The 17238-nt window shown below is 52.2% G+C and overlaps 2 protein-coding genes and 1 long non-coding RNA gene across 9 annotated transcripts in view; 1 reads left to right on the top strand and 2 right to left on the bottom strand.

Annotated features, from left to right (window-relative positions):
* LOC110256070 (uncharacterized) overlaps nucleotides 1–15992 on the top strand; it is a 40004-nt gene extending 24012 nt beyond the window's left edge. For 3 of the 6 annotated variants that reach the window (XR_014821640.1, XR_014821641.1, XR_002337297.2), the window contains 6 exons: nucleotides 7485–7953; nucleotides 9086–9258; nucleotides 9921–10396; nucleotides 11267–11343; nucleotides 14528–14682; nucleotides 15541–15992. This is a non-coding gene — a long non-coding RNA (uncharacterized LOC110256070). Of the gene's footprint in view, nucleotides 1–5457; nucleotides 6907–7166; nucleotides 7954–9085; nucleotides 9259–9920; nucleotides 10397–11266; nucleotides 11344–14527; nucleotides 14683–15540 lie in introns of those variants that run through there. The other 3 variants (XR_014821644.1, XR_014821642.1, XR_014821643.1) reach the window with 3 other exon arrangements.
* LOC146398302 (uncharacterized) lies at nucleotides 8964–12505 on the bottom strand. Its single transcript, XM_084985671.1, has one exon. The coding sequence runs from the start codon at nucleotides 12435–12437 to the stop codon at nucleotides 11424–11426; it is 1014 nt and encodes a 337-aa protein (XP_084841797.1). The 5' UTR covers nucleotides 12438–12505; the 3' UTR covers nucleotides 8964–11423.
* The window catches only part of DOC2B (double C2 domain beta), a 32343-nt gene continuing 24068 nt past the window's right edge, over nucleotides 8964–17238 (bottom strand). For both annotated transcript variants that reach the window (XM_021067535.2, XM_021067536.2), the window contains exons 7-9: nucleotides 14450–14531; nucleotides 13742–13838; nucleotides 8964–13202 (exon numbers count right to left, since the gene is read on the bottom strand). In XM_021067535.2, coding sequence (XP_020923194.1) covers nucleotides 13066–13202; nucleotides 13742–13838; nucleotides 14450–14531 — 316 coding nt within the window. In that variant the 3' untranslated portion in view covers nucleotides 8964–13065. The remainder of the gene's footprint in view (nucleotides 13203–13741; nucleotides 13839–14449; nucleotides 14532–17238) is intronic.

The raw sequence follows: 17238 nt of genomic DNA, 5'->3' as shown, positions 1-17238 counted from the left end.
GCCATTTTATTACTTGTCTTCCAGTTGTTTTTGTAGTTCTTTTCTGTTCATTTCTTCTACTTTTTGTTTCTCCCATTGAGTTTTGATGATTTTCTTTTATAGTTTGCCAATGTTCCTTTATTTGTGTTTTGGTTTTTTTTTTCTTTTTCTTTTTTGGCTGTCCCACGGCATATGGAGATCCCGGGTCAGGGATCAGAGGGAAGCCACAGCTGCAACCTGTGCTGCAGCTGCAGCAGTGCTAGATCCTTAACCCACTGTGCTTTTGTGCTGGGGATCAACCCTGTGTCCCAGCGTTCCAGACCTATAGCTGATCCTGTTGCACCAGATTGGGAACTCCTATTCGTGTTTTTTGTGTATCTTTTGTGTGTTTTTGATTTGTGGTTACCATGATTTTCATATATGTTGGCACATAAGCATGTCTACTTGCTTTAAACTGATAATCATTTAAATTCAAACATATTCTGAAAGATCCATATTTTCTAGCTCTCCTCCCCCACATTTTGTGCTTTTGATATCATATTTTACATCTTTATGCTTATCCCTTTCCCTGTGTATTGTAGTTATAGTTGCTTTTATATATTTTTTAGAGTTGCTTTTATATTTTTTTCAAATCTAAATACTGGCTTATTTAAAGTGATCTTTAATCCTTACTAAATATTTGCCTTTCCTCTTGAAATTTTTCCCTTTCCTATAGCTTCTTAATTTTTTTTTCTGTTTAGAGAAGACCCTTCAACATTTCTTCTAGGGTAGGTTTTTTTTTTTTTTTTGACTTTTGTCTTGTTGTTGTTGTTGTTGTTGTTGTTGTTGTTGTTGCTATTTCTTGGGCCGCTCCCGCGGCATATGGAGGTTCCCACGCTAGGGGTTGAATCGGAGCTGTAGCCACCGGCCTACGCCAGAGCCACAGCAACGCGGGATCCGAGCCGCATCTGCAACCTACACCACAGCTCACGGCAACACTGGATCGTCAACCCACTGAGCAAGGCCAGGGATCGAACCCGCGACCTCATGGTTCCTAGTTGGATTCGTTAACCACTGCGCCACGACGGGAACTCCCTAGGGTAGGTTTTTTAGCATTGCTGTGAATTCTTTCAGTTTTTGCTTGTCTGAAGAATTCCTTTTCTTTTTTTGTCTTTTTAGGGCTGCACCTGTAGCATATGGAGGTTCCCAGGCTAGGGGTCAAATCGGAGCTGTAGCTGCTGTGGCCTATACCACAGCCACAGCAACGAGGGATCCACACTGTGTCTGCGACCTACACCACAGCTCACAGCAATGCTTGATCCTTAACCCACTGAGTGAGGCCAGGAATCAAACCTGCCTCCTCACAGATACTAGTCAGATGTGTTTCCACTGAGCCACAATGGGAACTCCGAGAAATTCTTTATCTCTCCTTCTATTCTAAATAATCTTTTGGGGTAGAGTCTCCTAGGTTGTAGGATTTCCCTTTTGAATATATTTTGCCATTCTCATCTGGCCTGCAAAGTAGAGAAATGAGCTGATAGCCTTATAGGGATACTCTTGTATATTACTCTGTTCTTCTCTTGCTGCCTTTTGAATTCTTTAATTTTTGCCATTTTATTTTATTTATTTATTTATTTCAAATAGTATTTATTTATTTATTTTTGCCACAGCCATGGCATGTGGAAGTTCCTGGGCCAGGGATCAAACCTGTGCCACAGCAGTGACAATGCCAGATTCTTAACCTAATAGGCCTCCAGAGAACTCCCATACTTTTGCCATTTTAAGTATGATATGTCTTGGTGTGGGTCACTTTGTGTTCATTTTGGTTCCTGTTTTTTTTCCTTTTTGTCTTCTAGGGCTGCACCCGCAGCATATGGAGGTTCCCAGGCTAGGGGTCTAAGCTGCTGGCCTATGCCACAGCTACAGCAACTTGGGATCCCAGCTGCATCTTTTTTTTTTTTTTTAATTTTTAAATTTAAATTTTTATTTTTTTTACAAAATAAAATACATGTATTTAAACACAATTACATTCACACAGATTATTATATCATGGATCTTAAGAAACAGATTAAGTGACTCCCTCTGGAGAAGTGGAATGGAAAATATGCTGAGACAAATAGGAAATTTATTCTATACTTTATCCAATTTTGTATGGCTTTCATCTTTACTATTTAGTATTATCTATTACATTTCAATTTTTCCTTAAAAATTAGCATTATATTAAAATTGTGTATATTATGCAACTAAAATTTATAAAGAAGAAAGTCATATATCATTAAATATTTTATATAGCATAATAGAAAGAATAACTGGTAAAAATAACAAAAATAATACACCCTCTGAAAACAAGTAAAATATAAAATGCATAAATTGGTTAAAAAACAGTGTAACTATATAAATATGTCCTCACAATTTGTTACATCTTATTGATTCTTCAATATAGGCATTACACCATTCTAGGTGATGTGATAAACAAGACATTATAGACCTTACATTGTACCATGGAGAGAAATGGTTATTAATAATACAATTGTAGAACTGTATTATTTAATTGTACAGTTGCATTATTTAATTATAATTATCATAAATTCTTTGATGGAGAGGAAATCAGAATTAGTTCTGAGAAGACTTCAGCATTCCAAGAATGATGTCAAATGACCCCCTTCATGGTGGATTATGGACTTATTTACTACACGATTCTTTGTGATTCAGAGATTCCTTGTTTGTGTATCAATTGTAGATTTTTGTTTGCAGTTATTCTGAAGTTTTGATAAAAGAGTCTGTATGTATATGAGATTGTTTTAAGTTGTTGTTCTCTTAATTGCAAGTTCATCTCCAGTGTCCTGCATTTGTACCCACCTCTTCTCTTGATTTCTGATTTTGGTGGTATAATTGTGCATGGATGATTTTTTATCTTTATATATACCTTTACTGGTGAGCCTTTTCATTTGTGGAAATTTTTGTTTCCTGTTGCTGTCTTTCCGGTTGTAAGGCTGGTTTAGTGTTGCTGAATTCTGTCAGCTTTTGCTTATCTGTGAAGGTTTTGATTTCTCCTTCAAATCTGAATGAGAGCTTTGCTGGGTAAAGTAATCTTGGTTGGAGGTTTTTTCCTTTCATCATGTGAAGTATATCATGCCACTCCCTTCTGGCCTGCAGAGTTTCTGCTGAAAAATCTGCTGAGGAGTTCCTGTTGTGGCGCAGTGGTTAATGAATCCGACTAGGAACCATGAGGTTGCGGGTTCGGTCCCTGCCCTTGCTCAGTGGGTTAATGATCCGGTGTTGCCGTGAGCCATGGTGTAGGTTGCAGATGCGGCTCGGATCCCGCGTTGCTGTGGCTGTGGCGTAGGCCGGTGGCTACAGCTCCGATTGGACCCCCAGCCTGGGAACCTCCATATGCCGAGGGAGCGGCCCAAGAAATAGCAACAACAACAACAACAACAAAAAAAAAGACAAAAAGACCAAAAAAAAAAAAAAAAAGAAAGAAAAATCTGCTGCTAACCTTATTGGGGTTCCCTTGTATGTTACTTGTCTCCATTCCCTAGCTGCTTTCAAGATTTTCTCTTTGTCTTTAATTTTGGTTAGTTTGATTAATATGTGTCTCAGTGTATTCTTCCTTGGGTTTATTTTATATGGTACTCATTGTGCTTCCTGGATTTGAGTGAGTGGTTCCTTTCCCATGTGAGGGAAATTTTCGGCTATTATCTCTTGGAATATTTTTTCTGTCCCCTTCTCTCTCTCTTTTCCTTCTGGCACCTCTATAATACGGATGTTGTTGTGTTTAATGTTGTCCCAGAGTTCTCTGAGGCTCTTCATTTGTTTTCAATCTTTTTTCTCTTTTCTGTTCCACATCTGTAATTTCCACTAATCTGCCCTCCACCTCACTTATTCGTTCTTCTGCCTCCTGTATTCTGCTGTTAGCTGCTTCTAGTGAATTTTATATTTCAGTTATTGTATTTTGCATCTCTTCTTGTTTAAGTTTTATATCTTGTATCTCTTTGGTCAGTGTTTCCTGTAAGTTATCCATCTTTGCCTCCAGTTTATTTCCAGTGCTTTGCATCATCTTTAGCAACAACAATCTAAAGTCTCTTTCCTGGAGTCTGAGAATCTCCTCATTGCTTAGCTGATTTTCTGGGGTTTTTCCTTTCTCCCTCATCTGAGTTACAACTTCTCTGTCTCTTCATTTTTATAGGTTTTTGGTGTGATGACCTTTTTACAGATAATAGGGTTGTAGCCTCTCTTACTTCTGGTGTCTGCCCCCCTTGTGGCTGAAGTCTGAATGGGGGATTGCTGTAGGCCTCCTGATGGGAGGGGCTGATGCCTGCCCCCTGGTAGGTGGAGCTGATTTTAATCCCTCTGTTGGGTGGGGCTTAGTCTCTGGATGGGGTTAGAGGCAGCTGTGCCCCTGAGGGGCCAGTTTACTGAGGGGCGGGGCTGTGATCCCACCTGGATTGTTGTTTGCCCTGGGGCTTCTCAGCCTGACTGACGGGTGGGGGCCAGATTTTCCCAAAATGGCCACCTCCAGAGAAAGGCACCCGGCTGCATCTTTGACTTACACCATAGCTTATGGCAACAATGGATCCTTAACCCACTGAGAGAAGCCAGGAATTGAACCCACAACCTCATGGTTCCTAGTCAGATCTGTTAACTACTGAGCCATGATGGGAACTCCACTTTGGGTTCATTTTGTTTGGGATCCTCTGTGCTTTTGATACCTGGATATATTTATTTCCTTTTTCAGGTTTGAGAAGTTTTCAGCCATAATTGTCTTCAGGTAGTTTTTCTTTTTCTTTTTTCTTTTTTTTCATTTTTTAATTTTTTTGTCTTTTTGCTATTTCTTGGGCCACTCCCACGGCATATGGAGGTTTCCAGGCTAGGGGTCCAATCGGAGCTGTAGCCATCGGCCTACGCCAGAGCCACAGCAACACGGGATCCGAGCCGCGTCTGCGACCTGCACCACAGCTCATGGCAACGCTGGATCGTTAACCCACTGAGCAAGGGCAGGGACCGAACCTGCAACCTCATGGTTCCTAGTTGTATTCGTTAACCACTGCGCCACAATGGGAACTCCCAGTTTCTTTTTAATGGCCATATCTGTGGCATATGGAAATTTCTGGTCCAGGGTCTGAATCCGAGCCGTGTCTGTGACCTACGCCACAGATACAGCAATGCTGGATCCTTTAACCCACTGTGCTGGGCTGGGGATCAAACCCATGGCTCCATAGGGACCTAAGCCACTGTGGTTGGATTCTTAATCCACTGCACCACAGTGGGAATTCCTTCAAGTACATTTTTTATCCCCTTTTCTCTCTTTCTTCTTTTTCTGGAACCTGTGTAATGTGAATGTCGACACATTTTATATTATCCCATAGAGCACTATTTTGTTTTCTTTCTTTTCTTGTCTGCTCTTCTGATGGGGTAATTTCTATTATTCTATCCTCCATATCACTTATGCATTTTTCTGTATTATTTAGTCTATTTATTGCTCCTAGAATGCTTTTTATCTCAAAGATTGAATTGGCAACTTTTGATTGGGTCTTTATAGTTTCCAGTTCCTTGTTAAAATGACTATGCTTAGATCGACTCTTCTTTAATTCGGGTAGCATTTTCATTACCAACTTTTTGAATTGTCTGTAGACTGATTATCTCTGTCTCATGATTTCTTCAGGGGTTTTCTCTTGTTCTCTCAATCGAGAGTTGTTCCTCTGTGCTTTCATTTTACTTAACTTTCTCTCTATGGATTTAGATGGAGCTGTTATTTATTGTGGTCTTGAAGAGGTGTTTATATGTGGCGGTGTCCCTGTGTAGACTGTGTGTTCCCAGTATCTCTGATATGAGGATTGACTCTCATGTAGATGCCAGCCACGTGTCCTTAGGATGTGCTGGCTACTATCACCTTGATCGAGGGGACATGGCTGGTGTTGGAGCCAAAGACTGCAGGGTGTGAGACGATTCCTCTCTGCTCACTGGCTGCAGTCACCCTCTTGGGTGGGATCTGCTCTAAGCTGCTGGAGTGGAAGCCCTGAGGGTTGGGCTGGAGCTGGCTCTGCTCCTGGCAAGTGTGTGTTTTTCCTGCTCCCTGCACTGGGACTTTTGCCCCAAAAGAGGGGAGTGCTGAAGTAAGTGGGGTTCCTGAGCTTACAGAAGTCGAGAGTGCTACTTATGTAGGTCTGTAGCTCTGCTCAGAATCAGGTCAAGGTGGTTTTAGTTCCTGTTCTGGTGGCCCCAGCTCTGGCATAAGGTTGTGGCATGGAGTGGGTGGAGCTGGAGCATTTGCTTGGGGATCATGGCACTGTGGTTGCAGAAATCGAAGCGGCTGCACTGTCATCAGAAGTCTAGGCTGCTTCTACAGTGTTGTTTGAGTGAGTGCCAACAATGGCCATCCTTCCACCTAGACCACACCCTGGGCCCCCGGGCCACCTCTGTGTCCCGAGACCAAGTCTTTTCCCAGGATCTGGCTACCCTAGATTCAGGGCCAAGCGGTGGCATGGAGTGAGTGAGGCCAGGGTGTAACTCAGCTCAGGTTAGGGAGTGAGACAAGGTGACAGCTGCTAGGGCAGACCACTCTTCACGCTGTCTGGTGGCAAACTAGCACCACACACTCCTCACCAGTGCAGTCTAGGCTTTTGCAGCCTTTCTCGCTGTCCTCCAAGCAGCCAAGGTCCTCTGTGTAGGACCCCAGGACAGGGAGGCCTAGTGTGCACTCAACCTACTCATTCCCCAGGGTGAGTGTCCACTTTCCTCTGAATTCCCTCCCAGGGGCACAGGTCCTAACCCAATGCTTTTCTTCCTGTCCTACTCGATTACCTGGGAATCTTTCTTGCAGTCTTGGTTGCACAGGAATTGTTCGGCTGGTTTCTGGTTAGTTTTTGGTGAGAATTATTCCACATGTAGATGTATTTTCTTTTTTCTTTTCTTTTTTAAAAATGGCTGCACCCATGGCATATAGAAGTTCCTGGGCCAGGGATTGAATCTGAGCTGCTACTGTGGCAATGCTGGATCCCTCTACCCACGGCACTGGGGCTGGGGATCTAAGCTGGGCCTCCACAGCCGCCTGAGCTGCTGCATTCGGATTCTTACCCCAAAGCACCACAGCGGGAACTCCTGCAGATGTTTTTTTTTTTTTTTTTTTTTTGTCTTTTGTCTTTTTGTTGTTGTTGTTGTTGTTGTTATTGTTGCTATTTCTTGGGCCGCTCCCACGGCATATGGAGGTTCCCAGGCCAGGGGTTGAATCGGAGCTGTAGCCACCGGCCTATGCCAGAGCCACAGCAACGCGGGATCCGAGCCGCGTCTGCGGCCTACACCACAGCTCACGGCAACGCCGGATCGTTAACCCACTGAGCAAGGGCAGGGACCGAACCCGCAACCTCATGGTTCCTAGTCGGATTCGTTAACCACTGCGCCACGACGGGAACTCCTGCAGATGTATTTTGGTGTGGGGGGAAGTGAGCTCCACATCCTCTTACTCCACCATCTTGACCCCCCTCCCAGTCTTTCTCTCTTCCTCTCCTCTCCCTTCCTCTCCTCAGAGAGCCCTGGAGAAAGGAATGAGCACGTACACAAGGTGATTTTGGTGATACGGACCATGAAGAAAAGAAAGCAGAGTCATGTGGGAGAAAAATGACTGAAGTTGTCAAAGCAAGACTCACAAAGAGGTGGCACTTGAGACCTAGATGATCAGACTGCATCAGGACCCCAGGCCGGTATCTTTGTTGAAAGCAGGATACACCTCTGGTCAACATAAGCAGAAAAGGAATGTGCTGGAAGGGTGTCCAGTAGTTCAGAGAATGGATAGGAGGCCTGGAAAATTAGGCCAGCCCAGAGGTCATTGCTCAGGGAGGCTGGTGGCCGGAACACTGACCAAAGTCCTGTCCCAGAGGGCTCTTGTTAGGACCCAGCTGCCACTGCTCTGAATACCGACCTCGAACCCTGGACCCACTGGCACAGCACCACCAGAAGGACGTCCAGACCTCATGACCCTGGATCACGTGTTCACAGGTGAGCTGGACCTAGCTCCCATCCGACAGGGTGAGAGCCAGTCTTTCTAAAGTCCTCCTTGATGCGGCCCCTGTTCCCCTGGGCCCTCCTCCACCGCCCCTCCTTCGCCCCCTTGCTCCACCCTGCTCTGCTCTCATTGGTCGCCTTGGGATGCCTGTCACCCCGAGAGCGCCGCCCCCTCTAGGGGCCTGGGCGCTTCCCTCCACTTGGAATACTTTGCTTTCAGTCTCCTTCCTTCACCTCCTCCAAGTCTTAGCTCCAAAGTCACCAGCTCTGGAGGCCCCCCCCCCCCCCCCGAGCTCCTCATTTAAGCTCGACCTGCCCTGCCCACATTGATGCCTTTCTGTCCTTTTTAGTTCTTGTCTTCTTGTAACATATCATTACTGTATTTACACTTTATCCAGTTTTTTTTTTTTTTAAGGGCTGCACCCACGGCATATGGAGGTTCCCAGGCTAGGGGTTGAATCAGAGCTACAGCTGCTGGCCTACACCACAGCCACAGCCACGTGGGATTCGAGCGCGTCTGTGACCTACACCCCAGCTCACGGCAACGCCGGATCCTTAACCCACTGAGCGAGGCCAGGGATCAAACCGCATCCTCATGGTTACCACCTGGATTAATTTCCACTGAGCCACGGCAGGAACGCCATATATTACTGATTATCAATTGTCTTGTTGACGAATTTGCCGCAGGTGCCTAGACCATAGAGTTAATGCTCCACAGCTGCTGGATGGGTGCCTAAATGATGGCACAGCCTGCTGATCCTGGTATACAAAGTCTTGGGAGGCATGACTTGAATCCTGGTTCTGTCACTTACCAGCTGTGATTCGGCACAAGTATTATAACCCCTCTGAGATTTCATTTTCGCAGCTGTGACATGGGCACCTACCTCTCCTGGGTGCTTGGTGAAGAGGAAAGGAAATCATGCCCAGAATAAGCTCCACATGCCAGCCTCTCATTCTTTCCTAGCCGCCCCTTCAAGCCTATTAACCGGAATCTCCCAAGTGCATGTGATCTCAATGAGCATTTACTTTGAATTATATGTCATTATAAATATTAACAAATAAGACTTAAAAAGGACACCTTCGGGTAGGTCAGACGAAAGTACAAAAATTGTGTGTGGGGCTGCAGGTGAAGGACGGTTTCTGCAGCCGGCACGTGAGAGCCAAACGGTGGGAAGCAGTGCACGAGTCTGCGTCGAAGACAGCCAGTCCATGCATCGGGAGGTTCTCTCGGTTGGCGAAGGAACAAAGGGAGGACATGCTCGGGCCAGGAGATGCAGTTCCTCGCTCTCGCCACTAGAGGTCAGGAGGTTACCGCTTCAGGGTTGGAAGACGGGCCCTTGGGGGACGGGCTACTGGTGACAGTGGATGGGGCTGAGACTAGGCAGGGCGTGGGAGGTGGAGGTGGGTGCCACGTATCTGGCGACTCCCTGGTGAAGGACACCTGCCTTTGGTGTGACTCTTTTGGCTTGCTCTTGGCGTCAAATCCCTTGTCTTTGTGGGGCTGAGGGAGCAGAGGAAAGATGCCGGTTTGGGGTCAAAGGTGGAGCTGATATTGCAGCTTCTCAAAGCAGTCTTTCTCTACCAGAGATACAATCTGCCAGGGGTCCTGAATAGTGCTGGGGTCCTAGTGAAGGTTCTGTCCCTCCCTGGGAGGCCTTCTGCCCAAGCGCCCCATCCTCCACCTGGGCGAGCTGTCCAGAAGCCCCACCTCCCAGCCTGACGCTGCCATCAGCTGGGACCATTTTTCAGGACCAAGTCTGCACTTGCACAGCCCAGGCTCGGAGAAGGCCCGGGGCTAGGTTCCCAGGGTCCTGGGTTCTTAGCCCGGCTGGGTCCTGTACAGGCCCCTTCTGCTTGTGGAGCCTGAGTTTCCCCATGTGTCTAATAAGGAAGCTGTACTGGGCCAGGCTCTAGGTAACCTTCTCACTTTGCAGCCTGTCATTTCCATGTGTTTTTTACAGAGTCTGCGAGGCTCCTCTCTGCATGAGACCCCTCAAAGGCAAGGCTAAGAAGATTCTCGGAGTACACCCAGATACAAGGCCCCTCGACAACAGATCGTCTCCCACTTCGGGCCTTCAGAGCTTCCCCTTTCAGCTGTGTGCGAAAGAGGGACGCCTTGCCTCAGTCCCCCGGAGGAAGGCAGGGCCTGGCCCCCACGTTCAGAGGCTGGGGAAAAGCGGAGTTCCGGGGCCAGGCTGCGGGGACCTCCGTGGAAGCCCTAGGTGGTACAGGTCATTTCAGAGCCATCTGGAGGATGCGGCCGCAGGACAGGGTGCCGAGGCCCCCGCTCCTCCGTCCCCCACAGCATTTAGGGCTCAGCAGAGATGCTGAAGACTGGCTAACGAGGACCGTCCCCCAGGTAAGCGGAGGATGTGGCAGTCAGAAGACCTGAGCCTGAGTCCTGGTAGCCGGGGACTGTTGCAGCTGCAGGACCTTGGTAACTACTCGGCCTCTCTGAATCTGCTTCCTCATCGGTCACGGGGGTGGGGGGTGGGGGGGTGACAATTAGACCCATTGCACAGGACTGTACCGAGTGGGGGTGGAGTCCTGTTTTCCCTGCAAACTGAAAAAGGGTGATGGGCACTTGGTGGGATTCAAATCATCGCCCAGGCCTCAGATGGTAATGTGCTTTGTGTCTGCAGCAGGAGGGCCAGTCCTGGCCCTGTGAGCCCTGTACCAGCGCTGGCGTGGGTGGGCAGCAGGCAGGGTGAGGCAGGCAGGCAGCTAGCGGGGCTTCCTGTGTGCAAGCCCAGCATCCCCCCGCTCCCCCAGAAGTGTGGTGTCTGGAGCTCTGGGCTGGGGGCGCGGCCGGGGCCATGGGCCCTGGTCTGCCCCAGCTGTGGCAGGACTGGAAGGCCTCGGGCAGGTCACTTTCCCTCTCTGGCTCCGTTTCCCATCAGTGTAGTGATGGGTTGAACGTGGAAATTCCTGGGTTCTGTATTTGTCCATCTAGTGTTCCTGGAGACCCCTTGGTTGGCAGGAAACATCTGGGCCCAAGATTCTGATGCCCCCAACTTTTTCCTGGTGACCCTGACCTGGGGTGCAGGGTGGCTCTCTTGGCTCCTGGAGGACAGAGGCAGCCCCAGAGGCTTTCCCAGCAACGAGCCCCTGGACTGTGTCTGGGTCCTCCTGGAAGGGACATCAGTAGGGCTAGGATGCACAGCAGCCCTGGGGGCCCCCTACTTCCCAACCCTGATCCCAGAAGGGCCCTGGGGCGGGGGCCGAGGGGAGAGGAGAATGGGGACAAGGAGGACGTCTCGATTCTTTTCATGCAAAGATCAAGGTGCTCTTTCTCTTTTGACCACAGCTGACCTGATGCTTAAGCTAGGAGCGCTCAGAGGCACGATCCACCCTCCAGCTTCCTCAGCAGGGGAACGATCAAAGGTGAGAGCCGAGTCTGAGAACTGAACTTGCCCCTGCCCCAACATCAGTTTCGTGACACTGTTTAAGCCACTGCCCCATGGCTAAAAGCCCAGGTTGGCCTGGCAGCTAGGGCTGGGGCGGGAGCAGGGCTGGGTGCCCCATGCCCCGCTGCTCTCTGAGAGAGAGAGAGAGAGAGGGAGACAGACAGAGACAGAGAGGAGAGACAGAGAGAGAGGAGGGAGAGAGGAGACAGAGAGAGAAGAGAGGAGAGAGAGAGAGAAGAGAGGAGAGAGAGAGAGAAGAGAGGAGAGAGAGAGGAGAGGAGAGAGAGGGAGAGGAGAGAGAGAGGAGAGGAGAGTGAGAGAGGAGAGGAGAGAGAGAGAGAGAGGAGGGAGAGAGAGAGAGGAGAGAGAGAGAAAGAGAGGAGAGGAGAGAGAGAGAGGGAGAGAGGGAGAGAGGGAGACAGAGACAGAGAGGAGAGAGAGGAGAGAGGAGAGAGAGAGGAGACAGAGAGAGAAGAGAGGAGAGAGAGAGAGAAGAGAGGAGAGAGAGAGGAGAGGAGAGTGAGAGAGGAGAGGAGAGAGAGAGAAGAGGAGAGGAGAGAGAGGGAGGGGAGAGAGAGAGAAGAGAGAGAGAGAGGAGAGGAGAGAGAGAGAGAGAGAGAGGGGGGGAGAGAGAGAGAGAGAGGAGAGAGAGAGAGAGAGGAGAGGAGAGAGAGAAGAGGAGAGAGAGAGAGAGAGAGAGAGGGAGAGAGGGAGACAGACAGAGAGGAGAGAGAGGAGACAGAGAGAAGAGAGGAGAGAGAGAGAGAAGAGAGGAGAGAGAGAGGAGAAGAGAGAGAAGAGGAGAGGAGAGAGAGGGAGGGGAGAGAGAGAGAAGAGGAGAGAGAGAGGGAGAGAGAGAGAGAGGAGAGAGAGAGGGAGAGAGAGGAGAGAGAGAGAGAGGAGAGAGAGAGAGGAGAGAGAGAGGAGAGGGAGGAGAGAGAGAAAGAGAGGAGAGGAGAGAGAGAGGAGAGAGAGAGAGAGAGGAGAGAGAGGGAGAGGAGAGAGGAGAGAGAGAGAGAGAGAGAGAGAGAGAGAGAGAAAGAGGAGAGAGAGACCTACCGACCTTGGCATTCCTCGCCACCTCACTGTAAGGGTTTGCTTCCAAGTCCCTGACTAGACGGGATCTCCCTGGGGACAGCCCCAGGCACCTCCAGGAGCACTGGCCCCCGTTCACGGGGAGCTCCAGGACTTCCCCAGCCTCCTAGCTCTCGGGTCCTCTCTTTCCTACCCGCCCAGTCGTGCCCAAGATGAACAAATGCTGTCAGGACCTCCTTTGGGGGATGAACTTGGGTCCGAGTCCTGTCCTGCCTCTGCCCCAAGTCTACTGCCCCTTGCCCTGGTGGCGCCCCTGCACCCCTGTCTCTTAGCCTGGGGTCCCCAGCGACTCCCTGCTGACTCTGGTAGGGTCCTTGTCCTCCGGATGGCCCCATCCACTCCCTCGGGGTGTGCTTAGGCTAAGGTCCTCTCCTCCCACCTTTGGCCTCTCCTGGGCCCCAGGGGGCCGAAAGCAGGCCCAGCTCTGCCCCCGCTGTCCCTTGGACGAGCTGGGCCCTCCACGGCCTCTGAGCGGGGGCTGCAGTGGCTCTGTGTCCGAGCAGGCGCCGTGGGAGCCCTTAGCGGCAGCTGAGGAAGCCCAGGGCCAGGCCGGCGCTGAGCCAGGTGGCGGGCAGGGGCGGGTGCGGCGGGCGGGCAGGCCGGGTCAGTCGCTGAGCACGGCCCCTGGGAGCTCGTTGGTGAGCGTGTGCCAGCGCTCGATCCTCTTGTCCTTGTTCTTCAGGCAGTCAAACCAGTGCTTCAGGCGCTCGCCCTTGGCATTGATGCCCAGAACCACGCCCCCTGCGGAGCGGGAGCCGAGGGTCAGGGGCACATCGTATCCTCTGCCCCTCAGGGTCCCCCTGGAGCCAGTGCCCCTGACACCCCCTCCCCCAGATTCTGTGCTTGAGGCTGGACCGAGGTCTGACCGGCCTCGCCACACCCTTGGACCCCACCCCCAGCTCCCAGTCAGGATCCTGCCCTTCTCTATCCCGGACGGCGGGAGCCGTGCTGGGGGCAGCACAGGGGCATGTGTTAGGTACCCGGCCCACCAGGAATTTAGGGCCCCAGGGGCTCAGAGTCCAGCCCGGGGGGCTGCGCATCCTCCCCTCTGCCCCCTGCTCCACCGCAGACTGCTGTGTGATGCGGCCAGGCCTCCTTCCCTCTCTGGGCATGGGGGCCGAGAGGCGTATACCTCACCCTCTGTCACACGGGGGCAGGCTAGAGCACGTCTGTGGCCCCAGCTTTCCCCACAGGCCCAGAAGGCAGGACTCAGGGCCCTGCCCTTTGCTGAACCCAGCATGAGCCTGTTCCCAAACAGCTTTCTCATCGGGTCCTCTCACCAATGAAATCGTTGGATTTTCCAATGTCGTAATCCCAAACGGTGATCTCCAGGGTCTTCTTGGCCAGGTCCCCATGCTTAATCTCGTAACAGAATTCCTGGTGGCCCGAAGGGGAGTGTCAGGGCCAAGGCCGCAGGGCCTGGAGGCGGCCAGTGGCCAGGGCACAGGAGTGGATGGCGATGGTCTCCCACCCACCTCACCCACGTCCGTCGGAGGGCCAGCTGGGGTCCCCAGGGTGCCCTTCCCCCAACCCACCTGCCCCTTGGTCACTGAGGTCCCCAGCGTCTCCTTACTGCCAAGTCTTTGCACATGCAGCGGCCCCGGTGCGCATGCCCTCTCTTGGGTCTGCCTCTGGGAACCCCTCCCTTGGTGGAACCCTCTCTCCCAGCAGCCACCGGGGCCCTTCACCCTCTGGCAGCACCGTCTCCGCTGCCCCTCCCACCTCCCCACCTGCTGCCAGGTCCCCTCCCCACCAACATGGCTACAGTTCTGTCAATTCCAGGCCTCCCCTCGCCTCTAGCTGCACCACCTTGGCTGGGTACAGCCTGGCCTCACTTCTCTTCCCCCCACCCCCCGATAGCTGGGGGCTCGCCTGTCAGCCCCTCCCTGCCCCCCAGCTCCCTAGGGAAACGGGGTCCAGTCCCTCCAGGGCTCCCTGCCCTGCGGTGGGGGCAGGGGGGCGCTTTCCCGAGGCTTCATCCCTCGTACCTCGTTGAACTCCGGGTTCAGCGTTTTCTTCTTGACCGCTGTCTTATGCTTGGATTTCTTGTCCACATCTGGCTTCAGGTACCTGCAGTATAAGCCAGCGACAAGCAGAGGTGGGGAGACGCTCTGAGGACACATGGAGCTGGCAGGGTGTGGAACTGCTCCGTCCCCGCAGATTCCCCAGCCTCCCGTTCGTCCCAGTTGTCGGATGTCCCCCGCTCTGCTCTGTGACAAAGGTGAGTGGTCAGCGGCCGTAGGAAAAGCCTGTGGCTCCTTCATCAGCCGGACCTCGGTTCACAGCCCGTTCCTGATGTCACAGAGTCCCCTCCGTCCCTCTCAGAAAGAGGACTTTTCTTATTTCTGCAAATCTAAGTTTCCCAAAGCTCACATTTCCCACCAGAAAAGCAGTTTTAGCAGAGTTCGTCCCTCGTTAGAGCGTTCCTTTTTTCATAGCAGATGACAGAGAATCCACAGGCCCTAAAATTCATCTTAAATATGAACCGTGGCGGTTTGCAGCATCATCCCTGCGTTGTACAAACAGCGCCACTACCGGACTGGGGCTCCGAGGAAGGAAAAAGGCCTTCCAGGCAATGAGCACAGTGCTTCCCACAGGAAGAGGCCAGCTCCCTGCATAGGCATCGGCTGCCAGGCGCTGATGCACAGGTGGAGGGACTGGCCCAAGGTCCCACAGCTGCTCAGCACAGGGCCAGGCCCTCTTGACCTTTGCAAAGCTTCTCACCCTGTCCCTGCCCGGCCACTGGCGTGACAACTGCCCTGCCCCCTGCTGAGGGGGCTCTGGGCGTGAGGACCACATCCGTCACACCCACCACGAGCTTCCCAGCACGGAGGGGATCAGAGAACGTAGAAAGTGGTATCTTGGGAGTTCCCAGGGGGTCCCATCTCTGGCGTTGCTGTGGTGTACAGGCTGGTGGCTGCAGCTCCAATTCGACCCCTAGGCCTGGGAACTTCCCTATGCCATGGGTGCGACTCTAAAAAGACAACAACAACAAAAGAAACGGGTATCGCACTGTCGCTTTCCTGGGCAAAAAAGTTGTGACTATCATTACATAATGACCTATATGGATTCATTACAGGAAAGACTAGAAATTAAGCACTGACCGCGTGGTGGTGGGGAGAGGAGCGAAGACATGGTCTCTCCCGCAGCCTCAGAGAGCCGCCGGACCCCGCGACCACCCCGTGCGCTTCGCCACCAGGGGACCTGGCGGACAGCCTTCAGCTCCTCCACCTGGCAGGTGACCGCTCGGCCACGCGGGCCTACAGACCGCACTCCGGGCGCACTCGCCCAAGCATTAGCTTCCATGGAAGAAGCTAGAATCCCCCTTCCTTTATAAGAAAGTCTGGAAAACGCAAACCTATGGCAACAGAAAACAGACCAGCCGTGGCCTGGGGACAGGGGACCTTTCTGGGGCGATGGTGTGGGTGTCTGAGCCGTGGTGGTGACCAGACTGCAGGTCCTTCTCCCTTCAAATGGGGAGAGACCTGCTGGATGTAAGTTATACCTCAGTAAACCGGACTCTTTACACAAGCTGGGGGGTTCCTTGACCCCCCGTCAGAGGCAGTGAATTTCTTCCTTTCCTCACTAGCTTCCACGCGCTTCTAGACTCTTTGCTTGTTTTGCTTTGGGGGCCGAGGAGGGATGGGGGGGTCCTGCACTGTGGGGGCGTCTCTCAGCCCTGCCTTCGGAAGCTGCTGGAAGGAAGTGGTCCCAGGCTCCCCACGGCTGCTGTCCATCCAGTGATTCCACTCGGCCCCTGCCAGGGGTTGGCCTGTGCCCTCATCCCCCTGCCTGGAGCCCTTTCCTGCCTCAGCCTCCACTGCAGGGGGGCTTCCCGAGGGCGGGCGGGGCGGGGCGGGGCCCACCTGGGGCCTCTCACCCTCCCTCCCTGTCAGGACCCCCTCTGGCCCTGGCCACTGACTCCCTACCAGTGCCACCTCTGGTCCCTTCTGCTCGCCCGAGGCCCTTAGAAGACACCAGAGGCTGCAGAAGGAAGGGGTTGCCCCTGCAGCACAGCAAAGGGGGCCTGAGCACCTGCCCCGGCATCTCGCCTGGGGAATTTTACTCAGATGTGGGGGTTCCTAGGCCGCTGGGGTCTCCCTCCGATAGCGGGGGCCACCCACAGAGCTGCCTGGCTTTGAAAGGCTATGCTGCCCTGGCCTGTGCTGGAGGGTGGTCGTGGCTGCAGCTGGCCCAGCCGCTCCCACACTGGTGGGGAAGCCGAGGCGTGGGGGACCCTCTGTGGTGCCAGGCAAGACCCTGCGTTCTGGGTGACCCAGCATGGCACCCTGGAATGCCTGTCAACTTGGCAGGTGGGCACTGAGCCTAATTTTAAAATTTCACACCATTTTTGACTTCAGGGCCTATTTTCTTCCCTAAGAAAACACTAGCATCACAGAGACAAGTGGAGGCACCGGCCGTCCCCAGGGACCATCGCTACAGTCTCCCACCGCGGGCTCCCCTCTGCAGTCTGCTTTGGGCTCTGCACGCTGGGCAGAGGGGCCACGTTAATTCATCGGGCCCTCAATCATTCACTTCAATTGCATAATGCTCCACATGGAATTACTCTGTTCCTCTGCTGATGAACACGGGGCTATGGCCAGCTTCTCGCGCTCACAAGCAATGCTGCAAAAGCAGCTTACGCCGGGCCCTGGGTCTCAGGACACAGGCCTGGCAGGGAAATGATGGGGCCGCAGGCGCAGACACCTCACCAGGTCACCACGCATCCCTCACTTTCCCTCCACTGCCTTTAAGGGTCTGACTGTCTTCTGAGCTA

This window comes from Sus scrofa, chromosome 12 (genome assembly GCF_054392235.1).
Source record: "Sus scrofa isolate SSC_HxYL_T2T_F1_AM1 chromosome 12, Sscrofa_HxYL_maternal_Yorkshire_Landrace_v2.0, whole genome shotgun sequence".
In the NCBI taxonomy this organism is placed as follows: domain Eukaryota; kingdom Metazoa; phylum Chordata; class Mammalia; order Artiodactyla; family Suidae; genus Sus; species Sus scrofa.
The sequence above is the reverse complement of the archived record's forward strand: the minus strand, read 5'-3'. Positions and strand labels throughout refer to the sequence as shown.